The sequence below is a fragment of the Hoplias malabaricus genome, chromosome 1 (assembly GCF_029633855.1).
Source record: "Hoplias malabaricus isolate fHopMal1 chromosome 1, fHopMal1.hap1, whole genome shotgun sequence".
NCBI lineage: Eukaryota > Metazoa > Chordata > Actinopteri > Characiformes > Erythrinidae > Hoplias > Hoplias malabaricus.
In genome coordinates this window covers 9736947-9752351 of record NC_089800.1, presented here as the reverse complement: position 1 = coordinate 9752351, position 15405 = coordinate 9736947, and the positions used below count along the sequence as shown (strand labels likewise).

At 38.2% G+C, this 15405-nt stretch overlaps 1 protein-coding gene across 5 annotated transcripts in view; it reads left to right on the top strand.

Moving 5' to 3' along the window:
- atp8a2 (ATPase phospholipid transporting 8A2) overlaps positions 1-15405 on the top strand; it is a 58980-nt gene that overhangs the window by 15877 nt on the left and 27698 nt on the right. For 3 of the 5 annotated variants that reach the window (XM_066646170.1, XM_066646188.1, XM_066646179.1), the window contains exons 2-20: positions 1491-1635; positions 7673-7772; positions 8502-8600; positions 8872-8917; positions 9025-9065; positions 9507-9580; positions 10385-10454; positions 11231-11358; positions 11575-11686; positions 11817-11985; positions 12158-12285; positions 12570-12647; positions 12781-12869; positions 13049-13093; positions 13174-13249; positions 13425-13530; positions 14757-14839; positions 15022-15071; positions 15303-15372. In XM_066646170.1, coding sequence (XP_066502267.1) covers positions 1491-1635; positions 7673-7772; positions 8502-8600; positions 8872-8917; positions 9025-9065; positions 9507-9580; positions 10385-10454; positions 11231-11358; positions 11575-11686; positions 11817-11985; positions 12158-12285; positions 12570-12647; positions 12781-12869; positions 13049-13093; positions 13174-13249; positions 13425-13530; positions 14757-14839; positions 15022-15071; positions 15303-15372 — 1709 coding nt within the window. Of the gene's footprint in view, positions 1-1490; positions 1636-7672; positions 7773-8501; positions 8601-8871; positions 8918-9024; positions 9066-9506; positions 9581-10384; positions 10455-11230; positions 11359-11574; positions 11687-11816; positions 11986-12157; positions 12286-12569; positions 12648-12780; positions 12870-13048; positions 13094-13173; positions 13250-13424; positions 13531-14756; positions 14840-15021; positions 15072-15302; positions 15373-15405 lie in introns of those variants that run through there. The other 2 variants (XM_066646196.1, XM_066646204.1) reach the window with 2 other exon arrangements.

The window sequence follows — 15405 nt, the reverse complement described above, 5'->3', positions numbered from 1 at the left end:
GAAACAGTATATCACGATATTAACGACACAATGCCGCTTTTGCAAATTCAGTGGGGCCAATGCCACCCTATATTTTGAGATAATTTAATTGGGTTGTTTTAGTTGATGCCAAACAAGCAGGTGAACCTCAGCAGGTGAGCTATCACCAGCAGCAGAAATGATATATTTACATACATATATATACCTTCTATGGATATATAACTTTAATACAACTGGCATAAAATATATTGTACCTCAGCTTAGATTGTTACTACTTTAAAATCAGTACAGCTAGTGTAAAACATACAGTAGTAGTGTTGTCAGACCTTGTAGAAAATGTTATAAAATTTGTGACTTAGAAAACAATAGTAAGGGTATATGAACTTGGTGGGTTAGCCACCACCAAGTATTGATAAGTGTAAGTGGAACTATCCTGAGAAATTGAGGGTTAACTCAATCAACAAATTAACAAATCAAGGGATGTTTGTTAAAGCTGTAAAACAGCATCCAAACGAGCAAGTGCTACTCTAACCCGAAAACCCAAAGCTAAGCCAAGTTGTAAAATTAAAATTGAAAGCTGCCACACTCAAAAAACAGAATCAGAATTTGCCGAACAAAGAGATAATGGTGAGTAAAACCACCCTTTTAAAGAACAATTTACTTATAAGTGGAATTAAACAAACACAAAGTTAAACACAAAACAGAAGGTGAAAAACAGCAAAAAATAGCAGAGTACTGGCACAACACTCAGAAATGATTCAGCAAAGTGAGCATGAAAGTTTTCCACTTGGAGGTTTAAATGGTTGTCTAGAGTGTCATCATGAATTTGGGAGTGAGCACAAATTAAATTTTCAGGGTCATAGAGAGAAGACACCAATGTTTGAATGGAAAAATCTGTTTATTAAAGTGTTTTTTTTGTGGTGGTGGGGGGGGGGGGGTATTACTAAGTGGGGAGTAAGGAAACATTTGAGACTGAGTTTGTGGTTTGAGTTTAATTTTGTTTTGGGCCTTTATTCCAAGGTAAAGCACTTTTATTTTCATTTTTAGTTGGAAAGTTCTATGGGAATCATGTTATTATTGTTGTTGTACTCATAGTTACAAAAACGACAGAGTGCAAAGATAACCTTGAAGCTTTTGATGTTTGTGGAGCTGTTGTGCACCAATCAGCACTTTCTATGGAGTGGGGGGTGGATGGTGGTCCCGTGGGTGTAGCACATAAGGGGCGGTGGTGACGGAGCTCTGGCCTTGAGCCCTTTGACAAAGTGAGGAGGGGGTGGGATAAATGGATGATGGAGGGATGAACAGGGAGGGGTATGAGAAGGCGGGGAGGGGGGTATGAGGAGGAGTTTACTTTAGCTGACAGTAGATGTTTTAGCCACTTCAGTGTTGTGTCTCAGTGCTCCCACTCTCACTCACTCCATCCCCATTCTCCCTCTCACTCTCTCTCTCTCTCTCTCTCTCTCTGTCTTTCTCTGTCTCTCTCTCAATCTCTTCCCCTCTTTCTCAACCAGGACCCACTTGCTCTTCAGCTGGTTACCGTAAGGCAGACGATGAGATGTCCGGGACCACGTCCCAGACGGAGCCAGTTGATGCCACGGCTCGAAATGTCCTCCTCAACCGCCCTCAGATCACCAAATTTTGCGACAATCATGTCAGGTGAGATGCTTTCACATTCTCAACTTCATCAGTCTGTGCTATTGTTTTTATTTTCATCACGTAAAGACTCCTCAACTTTACCTGTTTCTACGCAACATCCTGCAGTTATATTCTACTGTACAGTTTGTAGAGATTCCTCAACGAGTCCCTACGTGCTGAATCTAATCATATGTATAGTGTATGGACTTGTAAATCATTGGGGTCTCTACATGATATTGTTTTATAAAATAATGCAGATGCACTATAATATGTGCTGCTTTGAATTTACTTGATTCAAATGAATGCATTATTTCCTTGTGAATAAAATATGGAAATTAATATTACATCGGCATAATCAGTTTACTCATTCAGGGTAACGGTGCTGATGCGTGTTAATGTGCATGTCAAAGCTAAATATTTTAGCTTCAATAAGTAACCTTTTCATAGAGAAACAATTTTTCATAGAAATGAATGTAACAATACTATTTCCAGTCTGTTTTAAAGTGTTTCTATTGGTCCATTTATCATACAATTTTCACACTGTGAAGGGCAACTGATATATCCATGTTCTGTGGAATATTTGTAATAAATATAATACCATTACCATTGAGTATTTGAGGTTTTATTCTGACAGGTATAATATTTTATTAGTGTTGAAAAAAAAGCTATTTTTGTCTGTGTTCATATAAAGCTGTGCAGAAAATTGATCTGATGCTAAAATGTTGGCACCCCGGTCAGATCTGACTGAGAATATATGTGCAGACAATTCCCTGTGAGTGAAAATAAAAATGAAATGTCAAAATCACAAGGTTGGCCAAACTTTTGCATAAGACTTAACAAAAGTGATTTTTTGTGACTGTTACCTTTTAAACTGCAGCCTTTTTATTCACTCATTAACTTTAAAGCATATTATCCACTAAATCCTATTAATTATTCAGAAACTACTATAAATGTTTCAGTAACAACCACAAAACTAACAATATAAGTGATGTGGTTCCGAGAGTGAAGAGTAACTTCACTGGGACTATGCATTTTAAGTGTGTGGGATGTTTTTATTTTATTTTATTTTTTATTTTCTATATCTAAAGACATTGGGATATAATTAATTTTATGTGATGTGCAGGTTGTTTAAAAAATGTGAAGATAGGGAGTTTGTTTGAGTCACATACGTTAGGAGCAAGCATTATAAGTGTTTTGAAAAGGATTACTGTCATATATTCGTCTTTCCTTAATTTGTTCTAACAAATTAGCCCTTTGCATTAGTTAGCTTGCTTTAAATATCTTTGTATTAATTACAATTGTATTAAATATGTTTGGTTGTGTAATTCTTTTCTTTGTGTTCTCTTCATGATTCGTTTTACTTCATTGCTTTAAGGTGTAAATGTACCATGTGGTGTCGAATTAAAAGTAGTTACAGTGATCTGAGAGCATCAGGTGACAGGATGAGGTGAAGGAGGAGATGTTGGTCTAATGGGATTAAGCCCGTTTTCTTGATTAAGCACATTTTCCCCTTTTCGGCTGATGAGGATTTTGAAGGCATTACATTTTTTTTTTCCTGTTCCTGTACTGATGATGCTCACAATAATGCTCATATTCTTACTCAGTTGGGCGTTTCTGTGTTGGTTTAATGGATGTAATTGGTATATTTTTTTCTGTGTAAGTCATAATTGTAGCAGTTGTAGCAACCCTTGACTTTCTCCTGGCTTTATTCCCTTCTCTCTGCCTTTTCCCTGAGGTCTGTGTGTTTATGTCTTTTGTTCGAAGGTCAGTGTGTTTAGATAGGCTCAGTATGTGCATATACAGCACGATGTGTCTGGTCGGTCAGGCTAAACCTGTTAGAATTCAATGCTTGCGCTCAGTGTTAGTCGGTTTTATGCTTTTGTTAACAGTTTTTATCAGCAGAATAAACAAACGTTTGAGCCAGTCAACAAGTTCTTAGATTTACTGATGCACTAAGTGTCTTATAAGAAATGTAAAATCCTGTGCCAAAAAAACCCCATGAATGTCCGTTTTTTGTTTTTTATTATTCTACATCGTTAAATTACAGATGCATTGTGTGGAACTTTCATTAAGACTGGCCTATAAATAGATGCTCCAAAATTACAAATTAAACCTCTTCACTTTAACCTTACGTTAGAAGCACAGCAGATTTTAGCCCCCTGATGTAAAGTTCCCTTTTGGACTGTGGCGAAATGATGATAAATACTGAATATTTTGGGGCTATTTTGATGCTCTGACGACACAGCAAACGATGTCTGAGAGTATCAGAGTTCAGCTGACATGTGAGAATGATTGCGCAAGTCTTTTAAACTCTTTAGAATGGCTTATAAAGAAAGTACACCGTTCACACTGTATCCTGTTTTGGTTGGTGACTGCATCTGTGTTTGTTTTTCCTACATTTTCAGAACAAATTATTACTTTTAGACACTGTACTTAGTCAAAAATGGTATACCCCACAGTAACAGCAAAATAACTTTGATGCTTTTGTAAAGTGTTTCTTTTTTAAGTTCTATGTCTTCTTTTTAAAGTAAACTGCAAAAAAGTTCTTAATGGATACTGTGGTCAAGGTTAACTAGTTTTAGTTCTTATACATTTTATAAACTTACTTTTAAAACTCTAGTCCCTATGTTTTGGAGATTTGGGGATTGAGAGTCTTAGAGTCTGAGAGATTTGGGGACTGAGAAATGTATTCACTTGTCTTACCAATGAGGGAAATTGAAGACGAAGGTCATTTCCAGTGCTTTGCTGGGTAGCCCTGCACATCAGGCATGAGAACTTGCACAGTGCGCCTGTGAATGAGCCAGAGTGATTAGCATAACCATTCATCTTGCAACACCATCTTGCATTGCCCCCACGGTCTCCAGTGGTATTGCTCCGTCCGGTCCGCATACATAAGTTTTCAGAAAACATGCAAATTATGTACAAAGTTAACACAGTAAACTTTCAAACTTATAATGCAGGTTAATTTAAACAAATTGCTATGTGAAACTATGTATTGTATTCCATTTTTGAGCAATTTTTTCATTGATCAGCAAATACATCTAACAAACTACACAGGTGGCAATAGTGTCCTGTAATACAGTGATAAAATCAGCGTCAGCGTGCTAGCCAGGTAATTTACTACAGAGATGGCAGCGATGTCATGTTAAATACTGATAAAATTAGCTTTAGTGTGCTAACCAGGTATTTTGCTGCACAGATGGCAATAGTGTGGTGTTAAATAGTGATAAAATAAGCGTTAGCGTGTAATTATTAACTTGTAATTTGCTACACAGATGGCAAATATGTGTACTCTATGCTACATTATAGGTAAAACAATCTACTGCAGTTATAGTCTGTTCTGTCTGTTTAAATTAGTCAAAAAATAAAATATCTTAACTGTTTAGCAAGAAAAATGCCAGTTCAGCATTACTCTTAAATCCTTTCAGCCCAATGTTTATCCTTGCTTTAGCGAGACCTAACTCGGTGTTTCTTTGTTTGGAGGAAGACTGCTCAGATAACTCCGTGTTTGCTGCAGGTATCTTTCTGGATCTTCTTCATAGGCGGAGCATGAGACACAAGTGAGGTGGCCAGAAAATCTCCCCCGAAAACCTACCTGTCCAATCATTTTTTAGAGTGAATATACTAGGCTTTGCAGGAATGGTTGTACCAGCACAGATCTACCATTTATTAGAATATTCTGTCAACACATAACTTATTAAAAAAATCTTAAGTACTCAAGCTTTAAATGATTGCATTTCATTTCCAGTCAATTAAGTATGTTTTTCAGAGGCAAAAAATTAACCCAAAATTACAGAGAAGTCTCAAGCATTCCACTAATATATTGAAAAGGATATTTCACTTAGAGCACACACAAACACACACGCACACACACAGAGAGAGAGAGAGAGAGATAGTGAGAGTGAGAGTGAGAGTGAGAGTGAGAGTGAGAGAGAGAGGGAGAGAGAGAGAGAGATCATCATTATTGATCTGGCAGTTCAGCAGCCCTTATAATGGATTTTGTTTTAAAAGGCTCTATTTTAGGATTATGAGATTGTGGGTGTGTTGAGTGGGGCGTGTAAGGATGGGCTGTTCTGGGCTGTGATTGGCTGTTTGTCTTTGGGGCAGAGCAACAGTCTAGATTCCAGGCAGCATCCCGTTTCCTCAAGTTGTCAATCATTGGCCGTGTCCTCATCGGGCGATTGGAAAGTGATCTCTGTGAGATTAAAGGCTTGTTTATTCAAACCTCACTCCGCATTCTTTACCTTCCTGCATGTTTTATTCACAGCTCGGTTTCTGCTTCCATTGCATTAGCACAGAGAGGCCCAGCTGTCAATCAGTCAATCATAGTGTAACAGTAGTGACACACACAGCATACAATATTTTTGCTGGGTTAAAGACACAGATTTAACAACTTATTTAAGGCTATATTGATAATAGTGTGTATGTGTGTGTGTGTGTGTTTGAAAGAGAGAGAGAGAGATCGAGCATGATGCTATGAAACTCTGGATGCTCTGATATCAGACCCATCCTGGTGTACTTCCAGGTCAGGTCTGAGTGGGTGTTTGATGTCATTGTGTTGGGTGTTATGTGTGTGTTACTCTATGAACTCTGTGTGGGAGTGTGTGTGTGTGTGTGTGTGTGTGTGTGTGTGTGTGTGTGTGTGTGTGTGTGTGTGTGTGCGTGTGTATGTGTAGGTTGGCACTGAGAGGGATACTGAATCAGAATACTGAGCAGATGAGATGGACACATACCTGATACACATACATATACTAATACACTTTACACTTTACACCATGCTCTGCTAGCAACACACATCAGACAGATGGAGGGAGTGGTGTAAAAGTTTAGTGGTTGTATTTGTTACATGCAGTGAAGCCAAAGGTGTAAATATTCAGCCTCACAGTGTTTTAGTGTAGTCTGATTTGATTCACTTGGATTTAATACAGTATGATTCTTTAATAACAATTCAGTGCTGAAATTTCACCACTTAAATTTTAAAGGATCCTTAGAGGAGTTTGTTGAGTTATTTGTTTGTCAATACCATAATTTTATTTTGAGCATAACGTTGATATTTACATCTTGAATAATGTATATACACAGTATTGTAATTAATAAAAAGAAATCAGTGCAAAACTGTTGTAACAATGATACATTTTTACACCTGGGATATTTCTGTATACTTTCTGTATCATTCCTGATTCTGTCATTAATAGCTATTGTATCAGATTACTGTTTTATTTTCCTTCTCGGTGTAGAGAAAGCAGTCAGAAGACATCAGTAAATGACACAGATCTCGTTCTTTTGAACTGGTAGCGTATAGTGAAACTGCGCTGCGCTGAAAGCATGATTCAGTTGACTTCATCCCAGAAGCTACCCTTTTTCATCTTTTTCCACTTTCAGCTTCTTGCTCTAATTTTAGTGGATGGATGGACAGCCCTGAGACGAAGGCAGAATTTTAAGACATTTGCATTTATATATAGGTTCTTCAGCAGCTATTTGTAATGCCTGGAAAACACTTAGTGTTGCTTTTCAGCTATTTAAGGCGGCCCACTCAGTGATAGTCAATAAAGCTGAGTGACTGACAGGAAGCAGCTGCCAAGGTCCAGATTTTTACTTTTGGACTCTAAATTTGTGCTAAAAATGGAGGAATGGACAGGCCAGTGATGTCAGGAGGTTTTCGAGAGTGGGCGAAAACACACATCGAGGCTTTTCAGAGCAACCTGAAGTAAGATTGATCCTAAATTGAGCCCACAGAGCTACTTCAGCAACTATATTTGGATCTGCTCTGCTTTTAAGATGCCCAGAATAAGGCCAGATTTAATGACTTTTTATTTTTGTAATTGCCAGGGACTAAAAGACCACTTCACGCTCTATTGACTTCACTTCCATTACTAGTGTTGACATTTGGATGTGAAATGTTACTACTGGGTGTAATTCTGAAAGAGGGTGTTTAATGCAAGTGGAAAATGTTCAAGGTAACTTTAGCAGCCGTACAGAGGTGTCAGTAATATGATTAGGAAAATGTTTTTTTTTACAGAGATCAATACTTACAAGATCGCTTTTCATATTTTCACAGCACAACAAAGTACGGCATTTTTACCTTCCTGCCTCGCTTCCTGTATGAGCAGATTCGGCGCGCTGCCAACTCCTTCTTTCTCTTTATCGCCCTAATGCAGGTACAAAACACACACACACACACACACACACAAACTTTTAAACTGGTTAAACAAAAACCCCAAAACATCAAATAATTCAGTCAACACTGAGTCTGGTTCGGATTAATAGAATCATGAGAAGCATAGAATGTATCTAACGTCTGAGACTGAACTTTGAATTTACGGAAAATATCCTGGCATAATTTATTTGAGAGACAGAAATCAAGTCCCTCAACATGAATGAAATGTGGTGATAATAAAGGTGATAAATGGACACTAAATTGTCATGGAAACTGGATGTTAATTTTACATCTTGACATCACAAACTTTGGAACTGCTCCCTTTCAGTGAAAGCTATAGGAAGCACTAACATTACTTATGGGCTCCATTCTGAGATTGACCCTAAATCTTTCCCTGAAATGGTTCATTTGTCAGTTCTGGTAAGTAGAAGTCCTGGAGTAGAGCAACATGTCCTGTATCTCTTCCACCTTTCTCATTGATCACAGATGAAAGATCCTGGCCTAATGCTCTGCTGTGGTTGCCAACTGGCTTCGAGGTGCATTAACCTGAATGGATCTCAGCTAGATAAAAGCTATATTTCGATAAGGACCTTTTGCTTTATTTATTTACCAGGGGTCATATTATGAGTGGTTTTTAAGAGCATTGAGGATATTGCAGGAACAAATTGTATATCATAATGTGTGCATGCTTTGTGTTAGTGTGTTTTTATTTATCGGTATTTTTTTGCAGCAAATCCCGGATGTCTCTCCGACTGGTCGTTACACCACACTGGTGCCACTCATTTTCATCCTGACTGTGGCTGGTATCAAGGAGATAATAGAGGACTATGTGAGTACAAGCACCCCCTTCTAGGTGGGATGCTTTTAAATGGACCTTTGCATGTCTTGACAAAGTTTATATAGTAAAAACCAGGCCCATACCTCTCTGAACGGGGAGAGGCCTGTAAACATGATAAAGTCATGATAACATTTTGAAATCTCATGTTTGGGATTTCTTTAGCCTCTGTGACTGAACATTTGAGATGCTACTTTATAAATAACCCTGCTTCACGGCTTTACATTGTTTGTTTTTACTAAATAATTTGTATTTGTTCTCACAGAAAAGGCACAAAGCGGACAACACAGTGAATAAAAAGAAGACGACAGGTTAAATATCACTTGTTTGTGTGTGTTTCAGACATTATCTTATGGGAAAATCACATTAGTTTATTCTTTTCTGATTGTGGTGGTTTTTTTTTTTTTTTGTTCTCTAGTCCTGCGTAACGGAGCGTGGCAGACCATCATCTGGAAACAGGTGCCGGTTTATGTTTTTTCCCTCTTTTCTCCCTTCTCTTCTGTCTTGCTCTCTCCTGTTTTTTCTACTCTTTCCACTACTGTTTGTCTGTTTTTTTCCGTTTCATTGGCCACGGTTGCTGTGTGGGTCAGTTATGGATGCTTTCATTGCTGTCTTCATGTGTACTTTATCCTTTGTTCTATCTGCTCATGCTCTCCATTTTCTCTCTCTCTCTCTCTCTCTCTCTCTCTCTCTCTCTCTCTTTCTCTGTCCTTCTATTCCCTAATATTATTTGTCTTCCTCTCTCTCTCTCTCTCTCTCTCTCTCTCTCTCTCTCTCTCTCTCTCTCTGTCTGTCTCTCTCTCCCCTTGTCTCCGCTCCTCTCTTTTCTCCTGGACTCTTGCTCATTCTCATTCTGGATCTCCCCCCTCATGCTGTTGCAATGCTGCACCTGCCCACTAGGTGGCAGTGGGAGACATAGTGAAGGTGACCAATGGGCAGCATCTCCCCGCTGACATGGTCATAGTGTCCTCCAGGTCAGCAACACTGTGTGTGTGTGTGTTTGTGTGTTTGTGTGTGTGCGTGTGATAGAGAGAGTCAGAGAGTGTAAGTCAGAGAGAGTGTGTAACTGTTATTTGGGAATCTGTGCATGTATATGTGTGTTTCTGTGTATATTTTTATATAAAACTTTGTGTTATTATTACATTTCCCTAGTCAAATTATAACTGGGTATATTAAGATTTGCATAATAGCATATGTGAACATATGTTGTAGAGTATATGTATTAAAGTGGCACTTTGATAAATGCGAAAAATTTAATAATCTCTGCATCTATTAGAAGCACACCTATTTGTACCCTATATTGTCTCATCAGTAGTGGAGGAAGTGATATTAAACTAGGAAACAGGAAAATCTAAGGCCAAATTGTGTGAACTATTTTAAGATGTTGCCAAAATCTCAGCATGAATTAATGCCAAGGGCCAGAGTGCCCCTTTAATGCTGTGTGAATGTTGTTAGATTTGTGTGTTAAAGGAATATTCCAGTGTTCATAATCATATCTCTATCTGCTGCATCTGTTTTTCTAGTAGTTTCTATTGTTTATTAGATTTCTTGCTGTTTTTATGTACAGGGCAATACACTGAAAGTTTGTTTTGTGATACCTGAATGTACTCAACAGATTCAGGAGCTAGAGATTAGATTGAAAAAAATCTGGAATTCTCCTTCGGTGCTGTGTGAATGTCATGTTGGAGTGTTGTGTTAATGTTATATGAGCGTAATAAAAGCTCTAATATCACTCTCACAGTGCTTACCTTATGGAAATGGGCTCTTGTTTTTCACAGTGAGCCTCAGGCCATGTGCTACACAGAAACATCCAACCTGGATGGAGAAACCAACCTCAAGATCCGACAAGTCAGTTCCACTTTATTTATGTTCATGTATGTGTGTTTACACTGAGTTATAAACGCCATACCCACTATTACTGCTGTATGGAGAATGGTCCACCATTTAAATGTCTGTTCAGATATGGTCCTGTGATTGTCAGCTTTCAAATTCAAATTTCTACACTAAAGACTAAAGTGAACAGTTCTTGCAACATAGCTGTGGTTAAATGAGCTTTGAACAGACGAAACAACAGAGACTGGAGGATTGAATTCCTACAGAGAGCCTCAAATGTAGCTAGAATCCACAAATGATATTAAAGTAGACAGGGGTTATAATTATTAGAGTTTTTAATAATTGCTGTATATATTGTATGAATGACATAAACACTGATTGATAGGAAATGCAGCTGCAGTTGTTCTAACTGGAAGTTGGTGATGAAAGTTAGAGGCTGTGTTCAGGCTGTGGAAACCCTGCATTGTCAGGATGAAAACATTGTTATTGAATTATGTAAAGTCAAAAAAATGCATTCTGCAAAAGCTGATTTGTCTATGCATATAGCTATAATAATATACTCTGCTTTGTATAGGGTCAAAATCGAACATGGTAACTCACTGTTATATATAGTATAAATGACATGAAATCATAAGATTCATCATGAAAAACATCTTAAATTTAATTTTAACATGTTTTAACGTTCAGCATAATTATTTGCAAAATGTATCTGGGTTTTGACTTAGACTTTCTCTGTACTCCACCACACTATTTGTCCCATGTGTGTAACAGTGTGTTTGTGTGTGTTGTAGGGTCTCTCTCTGACAGCTAGTGTTCAGTCTGTGGAGGAGCTGATGGCTCTGACTGGACGTCTGGAGTGTGAGGGGCCAAATAGGCATTTGTATGATTTCACTGGAACATTGCGCCTGGACAACCACAAGTATGTGTATTTAAACCGTATTCTCCTGTCATGGTTCTGCTCTGTATGTATGTTTAAGTGAGTAAATGTGTGTAGTTTGCATAATGTAGTAGGTAACACCACTGCTCTCCATTAGTCACTCTATGGCTAATGTAATAACATTTGATTAATTATGCATATAATGCTTAGTGTTGCACACACACACTGTAAACATTCATTTCCTTTGTTCTTTTGCAGCCCAGTTCCTCTTGGTCCAGACCAGGTTTTACTTCGTGGTGCCCAGATTAGAAACACGCAGTGGGTTGTGGGTATAGTAGTCTACACTGGTCATGACTCCAAACTCATGCAGGTTAGTAAAATTTAATATAGTTTATTAAGAAATTGGCTAATAAAAACATGGTTAATTCTTTCTTGTCAGCTCATTTGGGACCATATAACCATGCTTTGCTTACAGTAATGTTACTGATTGTGTCCTGCAGAACTCCACTAAAGCTCCTCTGAAGCGCTCAAATGTGGAGAGGGTGACTAATATGCAGATATTGGTACTGTTTGGAATCCTCCTGGTGATGGCGCTGGTGAGCTCCATCGGGGCTGCGATTTGGAACAAACAGCACACGGATGAGCAGTGCTGGTATCTGTCTCGTGCAGGTACACACAGAACCACACTGAACACACACACACACACACACACAGAATCCTGTGACTTATACAAAGCATGGATATCGATTTACATACTGTATACATGATGATAATGGTCATGGGGTTTGTGTATTGTGTCATACGTCATATGTCATATGTATAATGTGTGTTTTGCCTTCAGGTGACATCTCCCTGAACTTCTGGTACAATCTACTGACCTTTATCATTCTGTACAACAACCTGATCCCCATCAGCTTGCTGGTCACACTGGAGGTGGTCAAATTCACACAGGCACTTTTCATCAACTGGGTGAGGGTTTAAGACAACAATATTTTGTTAAATTTAAATGTATATAGTCTTCCTCCCCTTATCCCAAATGTAGTCAACTGGCCAAGGCCTAGTTTGGCATCTCAAGTTGTAGTTATGTTTTCAGATTTATCTATGAATATTATAAAAAAGGCTATATTTATGTTGTCTACATTGTGACCCTTGGCTCCTCTCACTGCCACTGGGCCAAATATATGAGGGGGTAAAAATTTTGTAAAGTTTTTGAGTTGTTTTATTAAACTCTAACATCGCTTGTGTGCTCCTAGGATATGGAGATGTATTATTCTGAGACAGATACTCCTGCCATGGCTCGGACATCCAACTTAAACGAAGAGCTTGGCCAGGTGAGGGGATGCTCCTTTTTTAGGATCTATTCACAGAACATATTCAAAAAATTATTCAAAAGTGCTTTAATTTGTACCTTAATTTGAAGCATTGTTCCCATTCTTTCTCTCTCTCTCTCTCTCTCTCTCCCAGGTGAAATATCTATTTTCTGATAAGACCGGCACCCTGACCTGTAATGTTATGCACTTTAAGAAATGCACAATTGCTGGAATTACATATGGGTAAGTTCCGTGTTTAGTGCTTTGACATTTATCTTCCTGTTTGGTTTAGCAAATTTGTGTTGTTGTAGATTTCCTGGCTAATAGCGTATTGATCAGTTGCTGCATGTTTATATTTGTGTTTCTGTGTGCGTGTGTGTGCGTGTGTGTGTGTTTTTATTGATCTATAAGTCTGTCTGCAGGCACTTCCCTGATCTGGACTGTGATCGATCCATGGAAGACTTCAGGTCAGGAGCCACCCTGTCTCTATAGTAAAGCTAATTCTGGGCTTTTTTTCAGAGCATAACACTTTCTCTTTGTTTCTCAGTAACCTACCGTCCAGTAGCCACAACTCCACAGAGTTTGACGATCCTGCTCTCATTCAAAACATTGAAAAAAATCATGTAAGTATTGTTCCATATGAATTTACTTCTTGCTTTTTCTCACGATACTGTCATAGAGCAGTTTTCTTATGACATTGACAACATTCACCTGTGTCATTCATTTATATCTCTCTTTCTCTCTCTCTCTCTCTCTCTCTCTCTCTCTGTCTCTGTCTCTATTTCTCTCTTTCTTCAGCCCACTTCTCCTCAGATCTGTGAGTTTTTAACCATGATGGCAGTGTGTCACACGGTCGTTCCCGAACGAGATGGAGATCAGATAATTTTTCAGGCTTCCTCACCAGGTGACTTCCACAGCCAGTCATATTCCCCAACCCTGAAAACTTTCAGATTTATCAACTTTGAAACAAAAGTTAATCAAATTCACCGATCACAGTAGTTTACACTCACTTGTTTTAATATAAATTTTTATTTTTTATTTTAGTTTTTATTTAAAGTCATGAAGCATTCTTTATGAACTTGACTTAAAATGACTACATTAAAGGCTAAGCACCACTTAATGGACCTCCATGAATATTTCACATTATTGTAGTTACTGACATATATAAGTATGAATTAAAATGAAAATAGCAGCTTAATTTGCTTTAAAACTGACAATTTTATTAAATTGACGGAAAAACCCGAGCTCGCTACGGAAATTCTTGAAAGCAACCGTGGGACGTCACTGGTGGACAACAGCTGAACAACGCCGCGGTAAAACACCGTTATGACTGACTGTTATGACAGTATCTAGCTAAATAACCAACATTATTCATGACAATAGCCTAGCAATAAGCTAAACTCAAATTTAGAGGTACCGTTATTCTTGTAAATGTGATCGAAGTCGAACTCGAATTCATCCGACACTATAAACCTCTGTAATGCAGCTACGTAGCCGAGTATAATCTGAGCCACCGAGTTTAGCGAGTCAAGCTAACGTTAACTAACACCAACTAAAACAGGCGAAGTAAGTGTACTTACCCTGTTTACCTCCATGTTACAGAGGCTCTTGGACACCTTTCGTTGGTGTCCTTACATGCCCATATTGTTGGAAAAGCGCCAGTGAAATGAGCTACAGATAACGGAGTGAGCAGATGGTCCTTTCCAAAGTGCTCGTTTAAAGTTGACAAATGTAGTCCATTTTCTGGATATTTTGGGATCTTTGGGCCATTTGTGCACAGATGTCCCACTGTACATTGAATGATTGCAGCCAAAAACAACACACCGTTTCGTCATTTTGCATTAAATTAAGTGCAGCTTCTAGAGTTGTTGTCCACCATCTACGTCACAGGCAAGACGCCTATTACAGTTTCTGAACACCGTTGGGGGGGGGACCAATGGTCTTTTAAACCTTATTCCTTGAATAAGTAAGAAATAACATGTTTTCTGACTATCATTGAACACAAGTTAGGAACTCAAATTCCACTGTATTTATTTGTTTGACACTTTCATATAGCTGGTGCTTAGCCTTTAATCAAATAGGACGTTTGTTGTGCTGGTGCATTTGTATTAATGTGTGTGTTGTATTCAGATGAGGGAGCGCTGGTGAAAGGTGCCAAAAGTCTGGGCTTTGTGTTCACAGCAAGAACGCCACATTCAGTCATTATTGAAGCGGTCAGTGTTTTCTTACATTAAATCTGCATGTGTATGATTTTTCCTGTGTGTGTGTGAAAGAGAGGCAGAGACAGAAAGAAAAAGACAGAAACAAAAGGAGACTGGTAGAGACTGGGTTGTTTATATTTAATTTTCTCTGTCTTTACATTTTCTTGATTGTGTGTTTCTGTGTTCTGATGTAGCGTGGGAAGGAGATGTCCTATGAACTGCTTAATGTTCTGGAATTTTCCAGGTAAAGATCAAAAAATGTAATGAGAAAAATCAGAAATTTTTAATCAAATGACATTCTATGAACATGTAAATATTCTAAGTAAACGAGCCAACTCCATTTAACTTTTTTAATCTTAGTGTTTGTAAAACCTATAAAAAATGATGTGGTTATGTATGTTTAGGTTTCGGTTCAGTGTTACAGTATATTCTTCTATGGTAAAATGTTTCAGTGTTTTTTCTTTTTTTAACTTAGCAATCGAAAGCGCATGTCTGTGGTGGTCCGAACTCCGACAGGAAAACTACGACTGTACTGCAAAGGAGCAGTGAGTGTCACACACACACAAACACAAACAAAC